Source organism: Euwallacea fornicatus, chromosome 32 (genome assembly GCF_040115645.1).
Source record: "Euwallacea fornicatus isolate EFF26 chromosome 32, ASM4011564v1, whole genome shotgun sequence".
In the NCBI taxonomy this organism is placed as follows: Eukaryota; Metazoa; Arthropoda; class Insecta; order Coleoptera; family Curculionidae; genus Euwallacea; species Euwallacea fornicatus.
The window spans coordinates 1,443,863-1,458,189 of NC_089572.1; the positions used below are offsets into that span (position 1 = coordinate 1,443,863).

The window sequence follows — 14,327 nt, forward strand, 5'->3', positions numbered from 1 at the left end:
AACCAAAAATATGGCAACATCGAAAATTCTGATCCACGACACTATTTTCTCACACATTTCAATTAAGTTAATTACAACACAGCATAATAACTGACATAACAAGATTCGACCCTTTGTAAGATATAAAGTAACTAAGAACTGAATAACTTTCACTGGTACTTTTCAATTAAAAAACCGGAAAAAAAAACTTAAACTCATCTTCAGAAATTCTTTAATGTACACTTTTGGATCCTTAAATTATTATGTTTACATTATTATGCTCTTATATCAATAACAACCTTTTAATTCTTGGTCTAGTTGACAATATGGAATACACAGCAAACTTATTCAGGCATGTCTCCCCCTGGGACCAGCTGCAATAAGTAAAAATATTGATTATGTTAGTTTTGAACTGCACCTTTTTGGAGAATAGAAGAAAGTCATAAAATAAAGCAACTTTGTTACATCATCATCATTGAACCACTAATGCACTCATTCATCTCAACCTTTCTCACCCTCTAGTATTCATTAAACCTTGTAAAATTTTCTTCATCCACCTCTCTCAAACCAATACCAAATGAAGGAATTCTGTTTGGACGCCCTGTATATGTTTCAAGTCAGTAGGCACATTCAAGAAATTTTGACCTAGTATTTCAAAAACTAAATAGTAAAAAAATATAGGGTATCCCACCATGAAAATTATACTAAAATGTAGTTCCCAGTGTATTTGAACCTTACATGTAAACAAAAAAAACTCAACTTGGCTATAACAATAAGTCACATTTAGAAAATGTCTAGTCTCAAATTGAACACTTACCATGGTTATATTATTACCATTGAGTAGTATCTGATCCAATTTTGTAATTCTCCTGCCCTCAGGTGTTGTCTCGTATTCAGTCACATCCTCCAATAACATATTAACAAAGTCATCAAACCCCAATAAAGTGCCAATTATTTCTTTATCATTTTTCATCACAATGTGAATCCTTGAACCTATACATTTGTCTACCAGCTCTGAAAAATAGGTCCCAATTAGACATTTTGAGATCGATATACTATAAAGTTAAAAGAAAAGTTTTTTTTTCATATCTTAAAACTTTCTGCATGAATTAGTGATTCCAAGTTTCGCACTTTCTGCTTATGTTAAGCGAAACGACAGTTGCTAAGTACTAACTAAGGAAGACTTACCTAAAGGTAGTAGAGTAGAAGAACTTACTGGCATAGTACTCATGTTTGTGCAATTAAGAAGACTGAAAGAATTAGGTTTGATAAGACTACAAAGTTTTAGGCGGTTTTAGTTTGCTGTAGATTATAAGATTTAATGATAAATGTAGATTTACTTAATTAAATTTGAAAATGAGTGGAAATTCAGTTTTCAATTTTAAGAGCTAAAATTAGCATGTAAACAGCAAAATGAGATAACCTTAAATGAGAAATATAGTTGATCATTTAGTTACACTGGGTATATCTGATTCATATCTATCTTCGTCCTACTATTTCTTTCTTTTAAAATCGGTTATATAAAAAAAGGATAGAATCTAATCTTTGTTAAAGGTTAATGAATAAAAAAAATATTAATTAGGCCTTGAAATAGCAGAATATATGACGCTTTTGACAATGACAACCCAGCTGAATATTTCCTATAAAATTAATTAATTATTGTTATTTGTGTTGTGTTTATCTAAAAATGTGATAATTTTTGTTGAATTAAGCCGGTTGTTAAAGTAGTTTCAGCATCTAAGTTCTATTTCAAATTGATTGGTAAGTAAAAAATAGTCAAAGGATTCTAATCACCAAGTGGTGGAGGTTCAAAGCACGCTCTTCCTTTGAGGCTCCTTTTTGAAGGTGCACTTTTCGCCTATTTTCGTTATGGTTGAATCATACTGTTAGTTTATTTCGGGTAGGATTGTGAGTGTGCTTTATTTATGTCTCTTATCCAGATTTACTAGTCTGACATAGAGGTTTTAAAGTAGTGTTGTGTTTGGTTATAATAGAAGATTATACCCTTGATTATACTATGGACTTAAGTTGAAAAGAATTGTTGTTGACTATTTTTACTCTTTTTATGATTCCTGTCATGAGCTTGATTTGTTCAGTGCAATTGAGCAGCCTTTCATGTTTTTATATCTCAACTTCCTATACATAGCTGAGCATTCATAGTCAATCATATAGAGAGTTCACTGGTGTCATGGCTAAAGATTCATAGAGACAGTCATATAGAGTTTGTGAGTCTCACGGTGAGAGTGTGAATGGGCATAAAATAATTTGTCACTTGCTAATACTTGCAGGTACGTCACTCAATGTACATATTTAAATTCTGTATAAACAACAAAATTATTGTTCAGCATCATGAAATTCGAGCCGAAAGCATCAAAGTGAAATTATAAGTTTGTTTGTCAAAGAGCTGCTTAACTTGTCAATCTTCTGGATGCACAGCTATTTTCAAGTTTTGTAAGTTTCAGTCTTAGTACTCCCGTTTTTTTGGAGGATGATCAATTTTGAGTGTCCACGTCATAATAATTTTGAAAATTAAGGTGTTAGTTACACTTACAATTCCTTTATATCAAGTCTTTTGCTGGTTAGTACTCACTGGAATTCCCGCCTTTTTTTATCTGCCTCTTTCAAATATCATTATGGTTCCACACTTGGTACCCTTTTAGTCCCCTCAGAGTTGCCATCATTATACCCGCCAATTTCATTCCGGCAAAAAGAAATTCCAAGTAAGGGCATTGAAGAGGCATTTCAAAGAAACGACTCAAAGCGCTGACATGATAGGCCGTTTTCCATTAGTCAAAGATAAAGGCTTGAATGACATGGTCAACGACGGCCGATGGGAAAACGAAGAAACTCGTAAACTGCATCTTCGACAAGGGCCCGTTACAGGAATATTAACGTCCGGATTATCCTTTTGCTATTGTGTGGAAATTGCGGAGCTTTCGTGATTAAAGATGCAGAAAAATCTGGGGTTGAAATTGTTCAGCAGAATTAGAGATGAATGTTATTTAATGATAGGTGAATTGTGTAGAATGCTTATGTCGTACCAAGGTAATGCAGATGTCTTTAAGCATTAAAACGCCTTTAATGAAGTGGATACCGTTCAGAGCGCATCTGGCCCATTCGCCGGCGTATTAAGAGCTACTTGAGGTGCCTGCCCGCTTCTCTCATTATAGTTGAATAAGCTAATGTACGAGTAAAGGAGTAAAGTGATGTTCTCTTCACTTGAAGAATTTCTTCATAGATTGGAGAATTCAACGCAAATTTCGCTAAGGAATTCTGAACACGTCTTGTAATTTAAATTGTTGGTGGATTTACCGCATCCGCACACCTCTAGTTTGTACATTAAAGTGCACATATATTTACTACTTCTCTCAGTCTTTTCCACCTCTACCCTTCCCTCTGCACACCTCTGAATTGCCCTGAAAAGAAAACATAGAATTTCCCAACAAAGGGGAGGCTGTAATCATGTGTAGTGTGTTTATCAGTGTACCCTTAGGTGTACCAGACGTTTTATGAACTATTTTGGAATTACGCCTTCTATCTCTCGTCAGGCCCCAGTTTGTGATGAATCAAAATGTAACATTTTGTAGCTGAGCTGGAAAACAAAAATAAGAATACACTGGAGCCGATTGGTGGATCCCAGAATTTTGGTTTTCAGTTTGTGTCACGCACGCCTCTGACTCCCAACACGCTCGTGGCCTGAATTTATGAGCTAGTTTAATTTGTTTTAAACAGATCATCTAAATGTTGTATTGACTCTATTTTGCCCATCGTCCACACGCCTCTCACTTCCGAAGCAGATAAATAACAAAATATGCCAATTAAAGCAGAAACTATGACATTACCATAGAGTGAAAAGCCAGGGGAGTGACGAAGAATTTCTATGGTATTTGCGGTTCTAGGCATTGCGACGTGCGTGTAGTTGGGGGAGGTGGTCGCATTCAACTCAAAAAGACCCCAAACCTTTGAGTCAATTAACAAAATAGATTCTTTGGGCACGTTTTCGAATTGAGGACGCCCGATATACGTGCACGCCATTGTGCTGTTATTAATGGTATGTAATAATTAATCATTAAAATGATAATTATGATCTCTACCGGTTACAAACCATAATAAAATCATCCGTTTGCTGACTGCTGAATTTTAATTCAGCCCACTTTAATGGTGTGTCCAGTGATTTCTTCGTTTACGTGTTCATCAACATAAACATGGAAAAATTGTTTTGTTTTAAACGACTTTCTTCTTGAATAAGTCGTTTGCACCGTTTTAAACCGGACGTTCGCCTGGTTCATCCCGGGTTTGAAAATTTCCCATCTTAGCCATTATTGCGCCTCCAAAGACGAGAAGAAGTAAGAGAGAAAGAAGCCAAGGTATACAACTAATCGTTACGGTATTCCACCGGATAGTCCGTACAGTTCAGCGGGCATTTGCGCCAGTTGCTTCGCTTCTACGCCAACGTTTCGCGGGTTTCGGGTTAATTTTCCACTTGTCCTTTTCCGTACGCTAATGATCGTGGACAATTAGTTAAAGATGCCTAAGCCATCTCCTTATTATGGTATTGGTAACCTTGACGCAGACCGGGATACCAGTGGCGTACTATAGACAGTTTCAGCCCTTCAAAGGAAGGTTGGTAAAGTTTCAGTTCGTGCGGGGGGTAGTTACAGTGGCCGTGCCCCAACGACTCTGCTCTTTCCGAAATTAGATTTTCAATTTTAACATTTCGTTGGGGAAATTTCGGACCCTAAAATTGTTCCCGAAAAGGGCATTGTTAAAGTATAAAACTAACTCGCTAATTGCAACTGCTTGAAATTCACTACAGGTACGCTTTTACCTATACCTCCTATAAATTTTTAATTTTAAACATTATGGATGTAATTATAGAGGAATTTTCAGGCTACTACAACCTGCAAAAGGCATTAGCATGGACGTTTGAAAGTTTACTTATTAATTTAAATAAACTGCAGTGCTCCCTTTATTCTCAAACCGAATTGTCACTTTTAGGAATTATGAGGGGCAGGAAATATCTCACCACGAAACTTTATAAAAAGCATTTGGTGTAGAAGTTTCCCGGGAAAAATTTTAATTTTCCAAAACCGTTAATGATAAATTTGTCACTTTCACGCCGAGTCCGCCTCTGTTTCCGAATTGAGCTGCCAATTTCAAGGTTTGTAGAGGGAGAATCGGCTCTGAAATTCCATGAGAGATATTAGTGTACACTTTCCAAAGGGCCCTTGCGATTATTAAAAATTATGGCAACAGAATTGCGATTTTTCTGTAAAATTTCTTTTCTCGCGATTCGCGTCACGTACACCTCTGCCTACTCTTAAATTGAGTTGTCAATTTCAATTTCAGATTTATTGTAAAAGAATGCTGTTTATTCCTTCCTTCAAGCCCATTTCAAAGCTCCTTCTAGAAATAAGATATTAGAGTCTTTTGTAGCGAACATTGGCGTAGGTCGAGAGGTGAATTAGCTCTTCACTAGGGTATTCATGGAATCAGAAACGTGCGTCAGCGAGGTGCTACTTGGCTGATACCGCAAATTTTCTACTGTTGTAGAAATTTAATTGTTTAATGTTTAATTACAAAATAATACTCAAGGGTTGCCTCATTGATTTTTCTGCACTATTTTACTTCTGAATGCCTTGCTTAAACATTGTTATTAATACTTAAAGGTGCGTATAAGGAGAGCGCACGCAAAATGAACCAATCACGGCTGAAATGAATGGAAAAAAATAAGTTTGTCTTTTCTCGAACGTACATTACGCCTCTGAATTTTTGTTTACATTGTCTACTTCAATTCGAAAAGTGCATGATTTTTGATTCCTTGTGAATCAGAGACGGATCCAAAAGTGTGTGATCTCCCAATGTGCCGGCAGGAGAAAGGGACAGATCGAGAACGCAAGATATTGTATATTCTTGCAATATTTCTAGAACCTCCGTTACCATTACTGGCAAACGTCCGAGTCCGTTTAATCTGAAAAGGAGGTTCGCACGTTTCATCTAGTTTCTTCTTATTCGTTCAAAGTTTAGATGCCTTTGAACCGCTCACTGCGGCTCCCCATTTTTCGAACTCATAGCAACTCTGCGAAGTTTAACAGTCCACTCTTCGCTAATTAAAAAAAAAAAAATAGTAATAAAGGTATTTGACCCGTGTTCACTCAACTGACCGTAATTATGCACATATTTAGCGCATAAGCATTGTGATTGTTGTTGAAGTCAATGCTAATTCAGTCCTTGATGTTGGACGATTCAGTTCTTTATCGCAGAGGTTAATTTAGTTGAAGTGTATTGAGAAGATGGGAAAGTGTCATGAAAAAATGAGTTATTTTTGGGAGCCATTAGGGACCAAAATAGACAAGTATATTTCGGGATTTATTAGGCGGAAGTTCACAAAGAGCCGGAGGATTAAAGAGTCGCTATTTGATCTAAAGAGGTTTATTCGCAGGATATTTATCAATAGTGAAGGTGTACTTTAGTTGTTATACAGGGCGTTAATTGGGTGCGTGCAGATATTCCAAGGAACGAATCTCTGACCGTGATTGACGCGTGATCGCAACGGCTCCGTTCAAGAAGTACAGAGTGTTTAAATGTGAATTTGATTTTCTGTGAACATTTTCGGACACAGATGAGTCAATCGGACGAAATTTAATATTCGCGCGTTTTTTATAACGCAAAACCCAAACGTTACCTTAGTTTTTTGATTGCCGATAGAGGGCGCCACGTGGAGGGTCTCATCACATTTAAATGGGCCCCGACTTTTTTGCCCCACACTGTAGGTCCCTTTTGCGTTAAGGGCATTATTGTGCATTTAGTTCGATGCAAAAAAAGTACTCTTGGAGAATATCTATTGAATTTCACCCGATCTGTGTCCAAAAATGTTCACAGAAAATCAAATTCAAATTTGAACACTCCGTATCTCTCAAACGGGGCCGCTGCGACCATACGTTGAGCGGAACTTTTCGTATTGGAATCGGTCGGAGGTTCATCCCTCGAAATATCTGCACGTACTTAATTAACGCCTTGTATATTGTGTTCTTGTATTTTTCAGGGACGAAGGAATTATGCGTGTCATCAAATTACCACAGATATCTTGTTTAAGAGGAATGACATTTTAACGTTTCAACTTTCCATATCACACTGTATCCCCCATATTGGGTGAGAAAGATGCAATTTCTCTTATCTTAATATGTATCATATGAATGCATCTCCTTACGTATAAGTGGAATGCAACTTAGCTAAAACGGCCTTAGAAAATTTTTATACGTGATGTTCGAGGTCGTTGTGCAATGCGGATGTAATGTTATGGTTGCGGCTTAAATTGGAAATTTTTCTTGGCAAACGGGGGAAAAAAATGGCGTTTTAAATACGTCTTTTTGGATTTAAGTTTTGACTCGCCTTAATCAAACTAAAAACAACATTTTTTCCCGGAGAAAAACGGCGTGTCAACCGTTGTTTGCGAAACTCTCCATGAGGCTTGAATAATTGATTATAAGCGTGGGGAATTTAAGTAATTGATGCTTATCAGTCCATTGCCGTGCGTTAAATTTCGTTCAGTCCGCAATCCTGTCCTACTTTACTTGTTCTTATCAGAGCCTCAAAACTCTTAGAAGGGCGTGTATGTAAACATAAAATTCATGAATATCTGAGCAGACCATTAAGGAAGAAAAATGTCCTTTTATGTTGCAAATTGAAGTCATTTTTTCCCACTTGTCACTAGAGAGGATTGCTGGGAATTATTATTCAAGTAATAAAAGCACCTTCGGTCTTATTTTGGCAAAAGTGTTATGGGCCGTTACCTGATCAAATCGACCGCATTCTATCTATCACAAAATCATTCTTTGTTGTTCTCGAAACGACACGTGTGATTTTCTGGTAGTGATGTGTTATGTGTGACAGTATTATGCCACAGAAATGCATATTGTTTCTAGGAAAAATGTGAGTTGGCTTTTTTATCTTTGATGAACGAAAATTGCCTTGTCGTACATAGAAAACCAGCCGCAAACGGTAAGTAATTGCCCTTCGCAATTGCTATCGTTTCTCTTTGCTCGTTTAACAAAATCAACCCATTACATTCAATTTGTCGCCAAGAAGCCGGATTTGTGACAAAATAGATAACCTATAAGTTGAGTCGTCATCATTCCATCAAGGAAGTAGAAACAGAGTAAAAGCCTGATTACTTAGAATTATTTTCATGCTCCGAGGCCGTTGACGTAATAATGTTGATTGACATCAAACTTTTTCAGGCCGCTCTGTACGTTTGTCAGATTGAAAAAAGTATTTTCGTAAAATTTTAAAATTTCCAAAAAGTACAAAGAAAAGCAAGAAAAGATCTAAAAATTTAACATCCGACGTATTAACAGTCGCTTGTCAGATAACATTTATATTTTGCGATTTTCTACTACCACTGAAAAGATGTAGGGTAAAACTGATGTGCCTCCGCCACCTCCAGATTTAATCCGCATTGATTTTTATTCGTAGATTACAAATCCGTTACGTGATGCCCTCTGCGCGGCTCACCCTGCGCGAGGAGGACGTCGTCCGTCTTGCTCTCGAATTTTTGCATAACCGCGAGTTGCACATCTCGCAGCTGAGCCTGGAACGCGAGACTGGCGTGATCAATGGCAACTACAGCGACGACGTACTTTTCCTACGACAGCTGATCCTGGATGGCCAATGGGACGACGTGCTCGAGTTCATTCAGCCGCTAGAGGCGCTGAAAACTTTCGAACTGCGCAAGTTCAGCTATGTCATCTTGAAACACAAGGTAAGTGGCATGTAAGTGACTTCTAACATTGAGTTGATTGCGCTTTAGTACATTGAGCTCTTGTGTATCAAATCGGAGGCCAATGTCCAAGGATCTAGCGTAGACAATGCCGTCGAGGAGGTGGTCAAGGTGTTAAACGAACTAGAGAAATTTTGCCCTACCAAAGAAGATTACTCGAATCTGTGCTTGCTTTTGACTTTGCCCAGGTGAGGATTGTAAATTGACGATAATCAAAAATATTATATCTATCAAAATATAACCACGTAAATGAATATAATTGGGAAAAATTATGATTTTCTAAGTTTTTGTCGTTTTTGTTAATATCAGACTCACAGATCATCTGCAATACAAAGACTGGAACCCTTCGAACGCCCGGGTGCAATGCTTTAGGGAGGTCTACCCCTTGGTGGCCGAATTTCTGCCTGGGGATAAGAAAAGCACGGACAGTAACGCCAACGCGTGTTCTCGTAACGATAGACTGATACAGCTAGTAATCAAAGGTCTGCTTAAACTACATCCATCACAACAATATTTTCTATTCGTCCATCTTTCTGTCAACAGGTATTTTATATGAATCGTGTGTAAATTACTGCCAAGCCAAAGCGACCGGAAGCACTGATCCACAAGCGCAAGGAATGACATTTTCCCGACTATTAGACGGTAGTGTAGGTATGAATTGTCTCATATTTGTGGTTTTTCATATCGAGACAAAGACGTTAACATAGGTTTTAGCGATAGCGATCTCTCTCTTCTCTCTTGGCTGCAAAGCGTTCCTCCGGAAACTTTTTCTGTTCCCTTTGAGCAAAAGACGCTGAACGTGGACGTGGAGCGTCTAGAGCGGCCCTCTTTGGAGACCTCCTGGACTGAGCACATGTTGGTCACTCCTATAAAACCGAAAACTTTCCCGCATTCGGCGATGCCCTTTACTAGACCCAGGTCAGCCGCCGATATTATGACTAGGTATTATTGACTTTGAAAATAGTTTCTTTGGTTGGACGTTACTTGTCTTCGCAGATCTCTCATGCCAGTTTTGGATGGTTACGGCCTAAGTCAGAGTACGGCAGTTCAAAACGGCAACTCGAGGACCATGGCCATGAGCACCGGCGATATCAGTCTGAATGGGCCCATGTCCAGGAGCAGCTTCGCCAGTTTTCATTTGACCGGAATAAAAAACAACAAACTCATGAACTCTTCTGTGGACCGGCTGTTTGAAAATGAAGGGGAGGTGTTTCTGTCCAATAGCTACGCTGATTTCCAGCAGCTGCCCTGCATTCAAGAGCAAACGAGCACGCCCAAGGTACGGCTGCACTCGCAAACGAGAAAAAGGGAGTTTATATTTTTGTGCTCTTTGCGCAGGTGTTCAGTGGATCGGTGGCGGCGTCGAAAAGTCCCGAACGCAAGTTCTCAAATGCGTCGACACCCGAACATCGCGGTCGCGAGAGTCCGGCTTCTATCGGTACGGCTCGCTCTTCCCGTAGGGACTCGCTGAACGAGAGGTATGTTTAATTCAGATTTTTTTTTTAAGGCGGCCATAGAATTCTAACAAATAGACTTATTGGCATGTTATATAAAATTGGAATTTTCGGCGTTTTTGCAGATGTAGATACAATTAATGTGTTTTAAGTAATAAAATTGCAAAATACTAATTTTCAAGCAAATCGCCTAAGGACGCATCTTGTGCCGATGCAACCAGCGCACATATAAGACTTAACATGTCACTTTGACATTGGTGGCACCACTCTTCTCGTTTCCACTGCCACGTATTAGCATCTGATTTTTCAAAAAAGAAAATCAAAACTGCAAAAAACAGTGATACGTTCACTTTTTCTAAATTGTTGGCGTAATGCAAGTGAAAGGATTAATATGAAAAGGAAAAACAAAAATTTATGAATATGAACGAATCGTTTTTGTGACTCTAGGCCGGCGGCCGCTGTGATTCATCACCAGAACTTGACTCTGACGGCGCCTGCACCCGTTGCGGTAGTACCGGACAGCAATCTGGAACAGAGTTTTTCTGGGGAGTTAGTGAAAGAGTTTCAGAAAACAAAGCTGAAGCTGCAGGAGGCTATGGCCGTCCGAGAGAGGGAGAGGGAAGAGCTGTTGAGGCAGATGCAGGGCCAGGGAGAAAGCAAGCTTGGAGACGAGTGGTGAGGCAATTGGTTAATATTAGCAAAATTAGATATGACGTACTATCGCTGGGACTCCAGCATGCCTCGTGGCTTTCCATTTGTTTGAAATCTCCTTTATTAATATTTGGAAGGCAGCAAAGATTCAACGGATGATGTGTTATAGACGTAAGCTGTTGATTTTAGTTTTTGTATCTAAGGACAAGTAGTTTCGCTGCTTAGACGTCGTTGGTTCTTTCTTTCGTTTCCTCTCAATTTTCATTTCTCTACGGAAAATATACCTAATGATCGTTTAGAAATCAGGTGGTTGCGTATTATACCTCTGATTCTTTTTGCTTGGTTTGAAATAAATTTCAGTTTCACTAAGGAAGCCATAAAGAATTTTCAGTCCGAAAAATTCCTGAAAATTATATAATTTTCGCATCAAAGGAGCGCATCTGCGGTCACCTGTTGGAACATGTCCGGTTACTTCTTTCGTCTAAAATCTTTCGGATTTAGAAAACCGTTGGTGTAGATTATTTATTTTCAATGTAAAAATTTCTCACATTGGGATCTTTTCAGTCTGTCAATGACGTGCCCCTCGATTCATTTTGAGACCTCCAGTTGCATTTCCCGGCGCAAATTCGCAATTGTCGCTATAAATAATAAATAAATAACAATAAACATTCTGATGTTGCGTCGGTGTAATCAGTAAATAAAGATGCCGCTCCTGTTCTCAACTCCGCACTGATTTGCATGCTTTAACGAGACTAATTGCGATTAGAACTAAACTAATAAGAAGTGACCGCATAAAAAACATAAACAAAACAGTCATGTATTACCTAACGTGGGCGTTAATAATTCAGTTTTTTGTGTTTCCAACCGCAAATGATTGTACCATTATGAGTCATGCTGCCGAAAATAAAAAAAAGGTTTTTTTTTGTTCTGCCCTCCGCCGTTGCCCGATTTGCTTCCACTCCCTTACGGGAGCAAGTTTGAGGTCAACGATGTAAACTTGGCCAATTGTGACAGAGATTGTACCGTCTGATGGTCGACAACACTGCGCGCGGGTACAAAGTTTAAGTTAAAGCGCCTGATTAGGTTTACCCCGGCGTTCTTTTTTGAACTTCGATGGTAAATCAAATGAGTGACAGTTTAATTGATCAAACTGGTTCGAACCCGCCAAGGCCGTACGCAACCGCCGGGGTGACTATATTTTAATCTTGCCGAAAAAATTCTCGGATACGGCGTATTATTAATAATTACTTTATTACTCACATTTTCAGTACTACCAACCTAGCGCAGGCGGGCGGCGATCATCATGTATTTTCCTCATTACTACGGATTTATCATTGCGCACTGCATCAATTAAATCAGTTGCACTTGTTTTTTAGCGGCAGTGCACGTGTGCTTATCGCGCTCATGTGCGTTCAGTGATTTTTTTTTGTTCGTGAGCGAGTGAGTAGTGAGCAAAGTGCCTTTTTGTCACATTTTTTTTTGTTTTTGTTTTTTTTTTTTTTTTAGTTGTCAGTTTCGATTTTGACAGATTTTCGTCTTCATCGTCGGAGGCCTGTACGATGATCAGATTTGAACCTTTTCGATTGTTTAATCAAAAAGATTCAAACCTGCTGGGACAATAAGCTGCAGAAAATATGCTGCCACTTTTGATACTAAATGCTAAAGTAAATTTTTACGGAATCATGGCTTTTTGTAAGCGGTGACTAATGTCTCACTGCGTGCAATTTCTTGTGTATAAACGTTAATTTCGCATTCGTAGTGGAAAGTTATGTAATAATGAGAGCCGTTCGGATAATTGTCGGAAGTTTCTATTATTGGGCCAATTAACAGACGTTTATTTAACCTATCAATAAGCTCACTAATTGCATCGAGTGGTCTTGCATCTGGCTCTTCAAAACGTTCTTCTGCGTGTTATTAAGATTAGCATACCAGACGTCCCTCTAATGTTCTGTTGCGGATTTAAGGCTGGATGTTCCTGAGGCTTGTACTGAAAATGGTTATGAAGTGCGTTTTTTTTCCTACCATTACTTCTACGGAAGTTCTGAAATTTTCAATTCGAATAATAAAGACTCATTAACGGAGTTCGATGAAGTTGAACAATTTCAGACGTGTCAAAAATACCAATCCCTAGGGGGAAAATCAAGAGCAGCAAACGGCCACATTTCCTAATTAACTTTAACTTTAAACTTTAAAAATCGTTTAAATCGAAAAGAACCTGAAACGTAAATTGGGATAGTGGCACCGCCACAATCGTTCTACATTCTCTAGAACCAGTGACGCAGCCTTAATTCGGTCCGTTCACATTCTGAACTGCAGATCGCAGTTTCCTTATGCAATTATGCAACACATTAGGCAGATATTTGTTTTAGACTCGATTATATTGGCTACTTTTCGATATTTAGAATGCAACACGATCAGTTCGTTTGGGTCAGTTTGGCGACCAGCGCAATGCAAGAGACTGTGAGTTTAGATCAATTTGCCGAAGTTGATTCAGAGGGGTATGTTTTAACGAATTTTTTGGATGAAGCTTTTCCTTTTTTTTCTTGCATGGTAATTCAGGGTTTAAAAGGTGTAGGCGAAGTAAATTTTTGAGGGGTGTGCATAAAGTAACGAACGCCGCAGCAAATTTTCAGTTTTGACGGATTTCAACGTTTAACAGGGCAATAATTGTTGCTTTAGGTCTAAATACATCGGCGAGCTAAAGTTGTTTAAAAATCAGGTAATTAAGGCTTGAATAACTCGTGGTTGAGTGGTCTTTGAGTAAGCTTTAACGATGTATTACAACACACATTTACATCCTCCGGTGACCAAAAAACTGTTCGAAATCGGGCATACGACTGTGGTTCCGTATATGGACAGCAGTGATTGTGAAGTGCACGGTGGAAGAAAAAGGTATTTCTTTTTTGCAGTAGTACTAATTCATTTACGAGTTTAGAATGGATTTACTGTGTATCTTTCGAGTTGAGGCCTATTAAATCAACGAAAAAAATTTCATCAAACCGCAAATCTCTTGATATTCGATCATAACAGGTACCTTTTCGCTTGTCTAAAAGTGCGCACTTAGCATGTGTAATAAATAGCAATTGCCGTTAAAATCGATTATGAATTTTCCTTGGGGGTCTTTGAAATACCTACCGAAACCTACAAAACTGAAAATTCATAATCTCAAAGAAATATACAAAAACTTCTTTTGGATTAGATTCCTAAAATACTCGTGAATTGTCTCTTCAATGCTAAAATCATTTTTTATGTTGTTCTAGCAAAGGAAATAAGAGTCTGAATGGAAACAGGAATTCGACGTCGCCCAGGCCTGCGGTCAACGGCAACGGAGATTTCAGGTGAGCTTTGAGGATTTTCTGACAAATGCAATTGCTTATCTTCGGAGCTAAAAGCCCTGTTAAATGCCATGAAAGCTGCATGTGTTACATAGAGCAAATTGCAAACTTTCGGAACTCAGAGTCCGC

General features: G+C 38.5%; 2 protein-coding genes across 14 annotated transcripts in view; one reads left to right on the top strand and one right to left on the bottom strand.

Moving 5' to 3' along the window:
• Positions 1-196: 196 nt before the first annotated feature.
• Positions 197-1,414, bottom strand: LOC136348254 (U6 snRNA-associated Sm-like protein LSm5). Its single transcript, XM_066298952.1, has 3 exons — positions 1,168-1,414; positions 797-993; positions 197-353 (listed from the first exon to the last, which is right to left on the bottom strand). The coding sequence occupies exons 1-3, from the start codon at positions 1,208-1,210 to the stop codon at positions 324-326; spliced, it is 270 nt and encodes an 89-aa protein (XP_066155049.1). The 5' UTR covers positions 1,211-1,414; the 3' UTR covers positions 197-323.
• A 198-nt stretch (positions 1,415-1,612) lies between these two features.
• The window catches only part of LOC136348247 (WD repeat-containing protein 47), a 31,388-nt gene continuing 18,673 nt past the window's right edge, over positions 1,613-14,327 (top strand). Inside the window, exons 1-10 of one of the 13 annotated variants that reach the window (XM_066298918.1) lie at positions 1,613-1,740; positions 8,455-8,740; positions 8,789-8,946; positions 9,068-9,240; positions 9,302-9,409; positions 9,466-9,700; positions 9,755-10,037; positions 10,097-10,236; positions 10,660-10,887; positions 14,124-14,201. In XM_066298918.1, the coding sequence (XP_066155015.1) occupies positions 8,474-8,740; positions 8,789-8,946; positions 9,068-9,240; positions 9,302-9,409; positions 9,466-9,700; positions 9,755-10,037; positions 10,097-10,236; positions 10,660-10,887; positions 14,124-14,201 (1,670 nt within the window). In that variant the 5' untranslated portion in view covers positions 1,613-1,740; positions 8,455-8,473. Of the gene's footprint in view, positions 1,741-4,413; positions 4,603-6,989; positions 7,132-8,454; positions 8,741-8,788; positions 8,947-9,067; positions 9,241-9,301; positions 9,410-9,465; positions 9,701-9,754; positions 10,038-10,096; positions 10,237-10,659; positions 10,888-12,181; positions 12,308-12,369; positions 13,362-13,522; positions 13,756-14,123; positions 14,202-14,327 lie in introns of those variants that run through there. The other 12 variants (XM_066298916.1, XM_066298917.1, XM_066298920.1 and 9 more) reach the window with 12 other exon arrangements.

Bases quoted from the DNA above. Each gene is read 5' to 3' on its own strand.
- LOC136348254 (XM_066298952.1), bottom strand. From the start codon at position 1,210: ATGAGTACTATGCCAGTAAGTTCTTCTACTCTACTACCTTTAG. The intron at 994-1,167 runs GTAAGTCTTCCT...CCTATTTTTCAG, and splicing joins TTCTACTCTACTACCTTTAG to AGCTGGTAGACAAATGTATA. The intron at 354-796 runs GTAAGTGTTCAA...TACTTATTGCAG, and splicing joins ATGGTAATAATATAACCATG to CTGGTCCCAGGGGGAGACAT.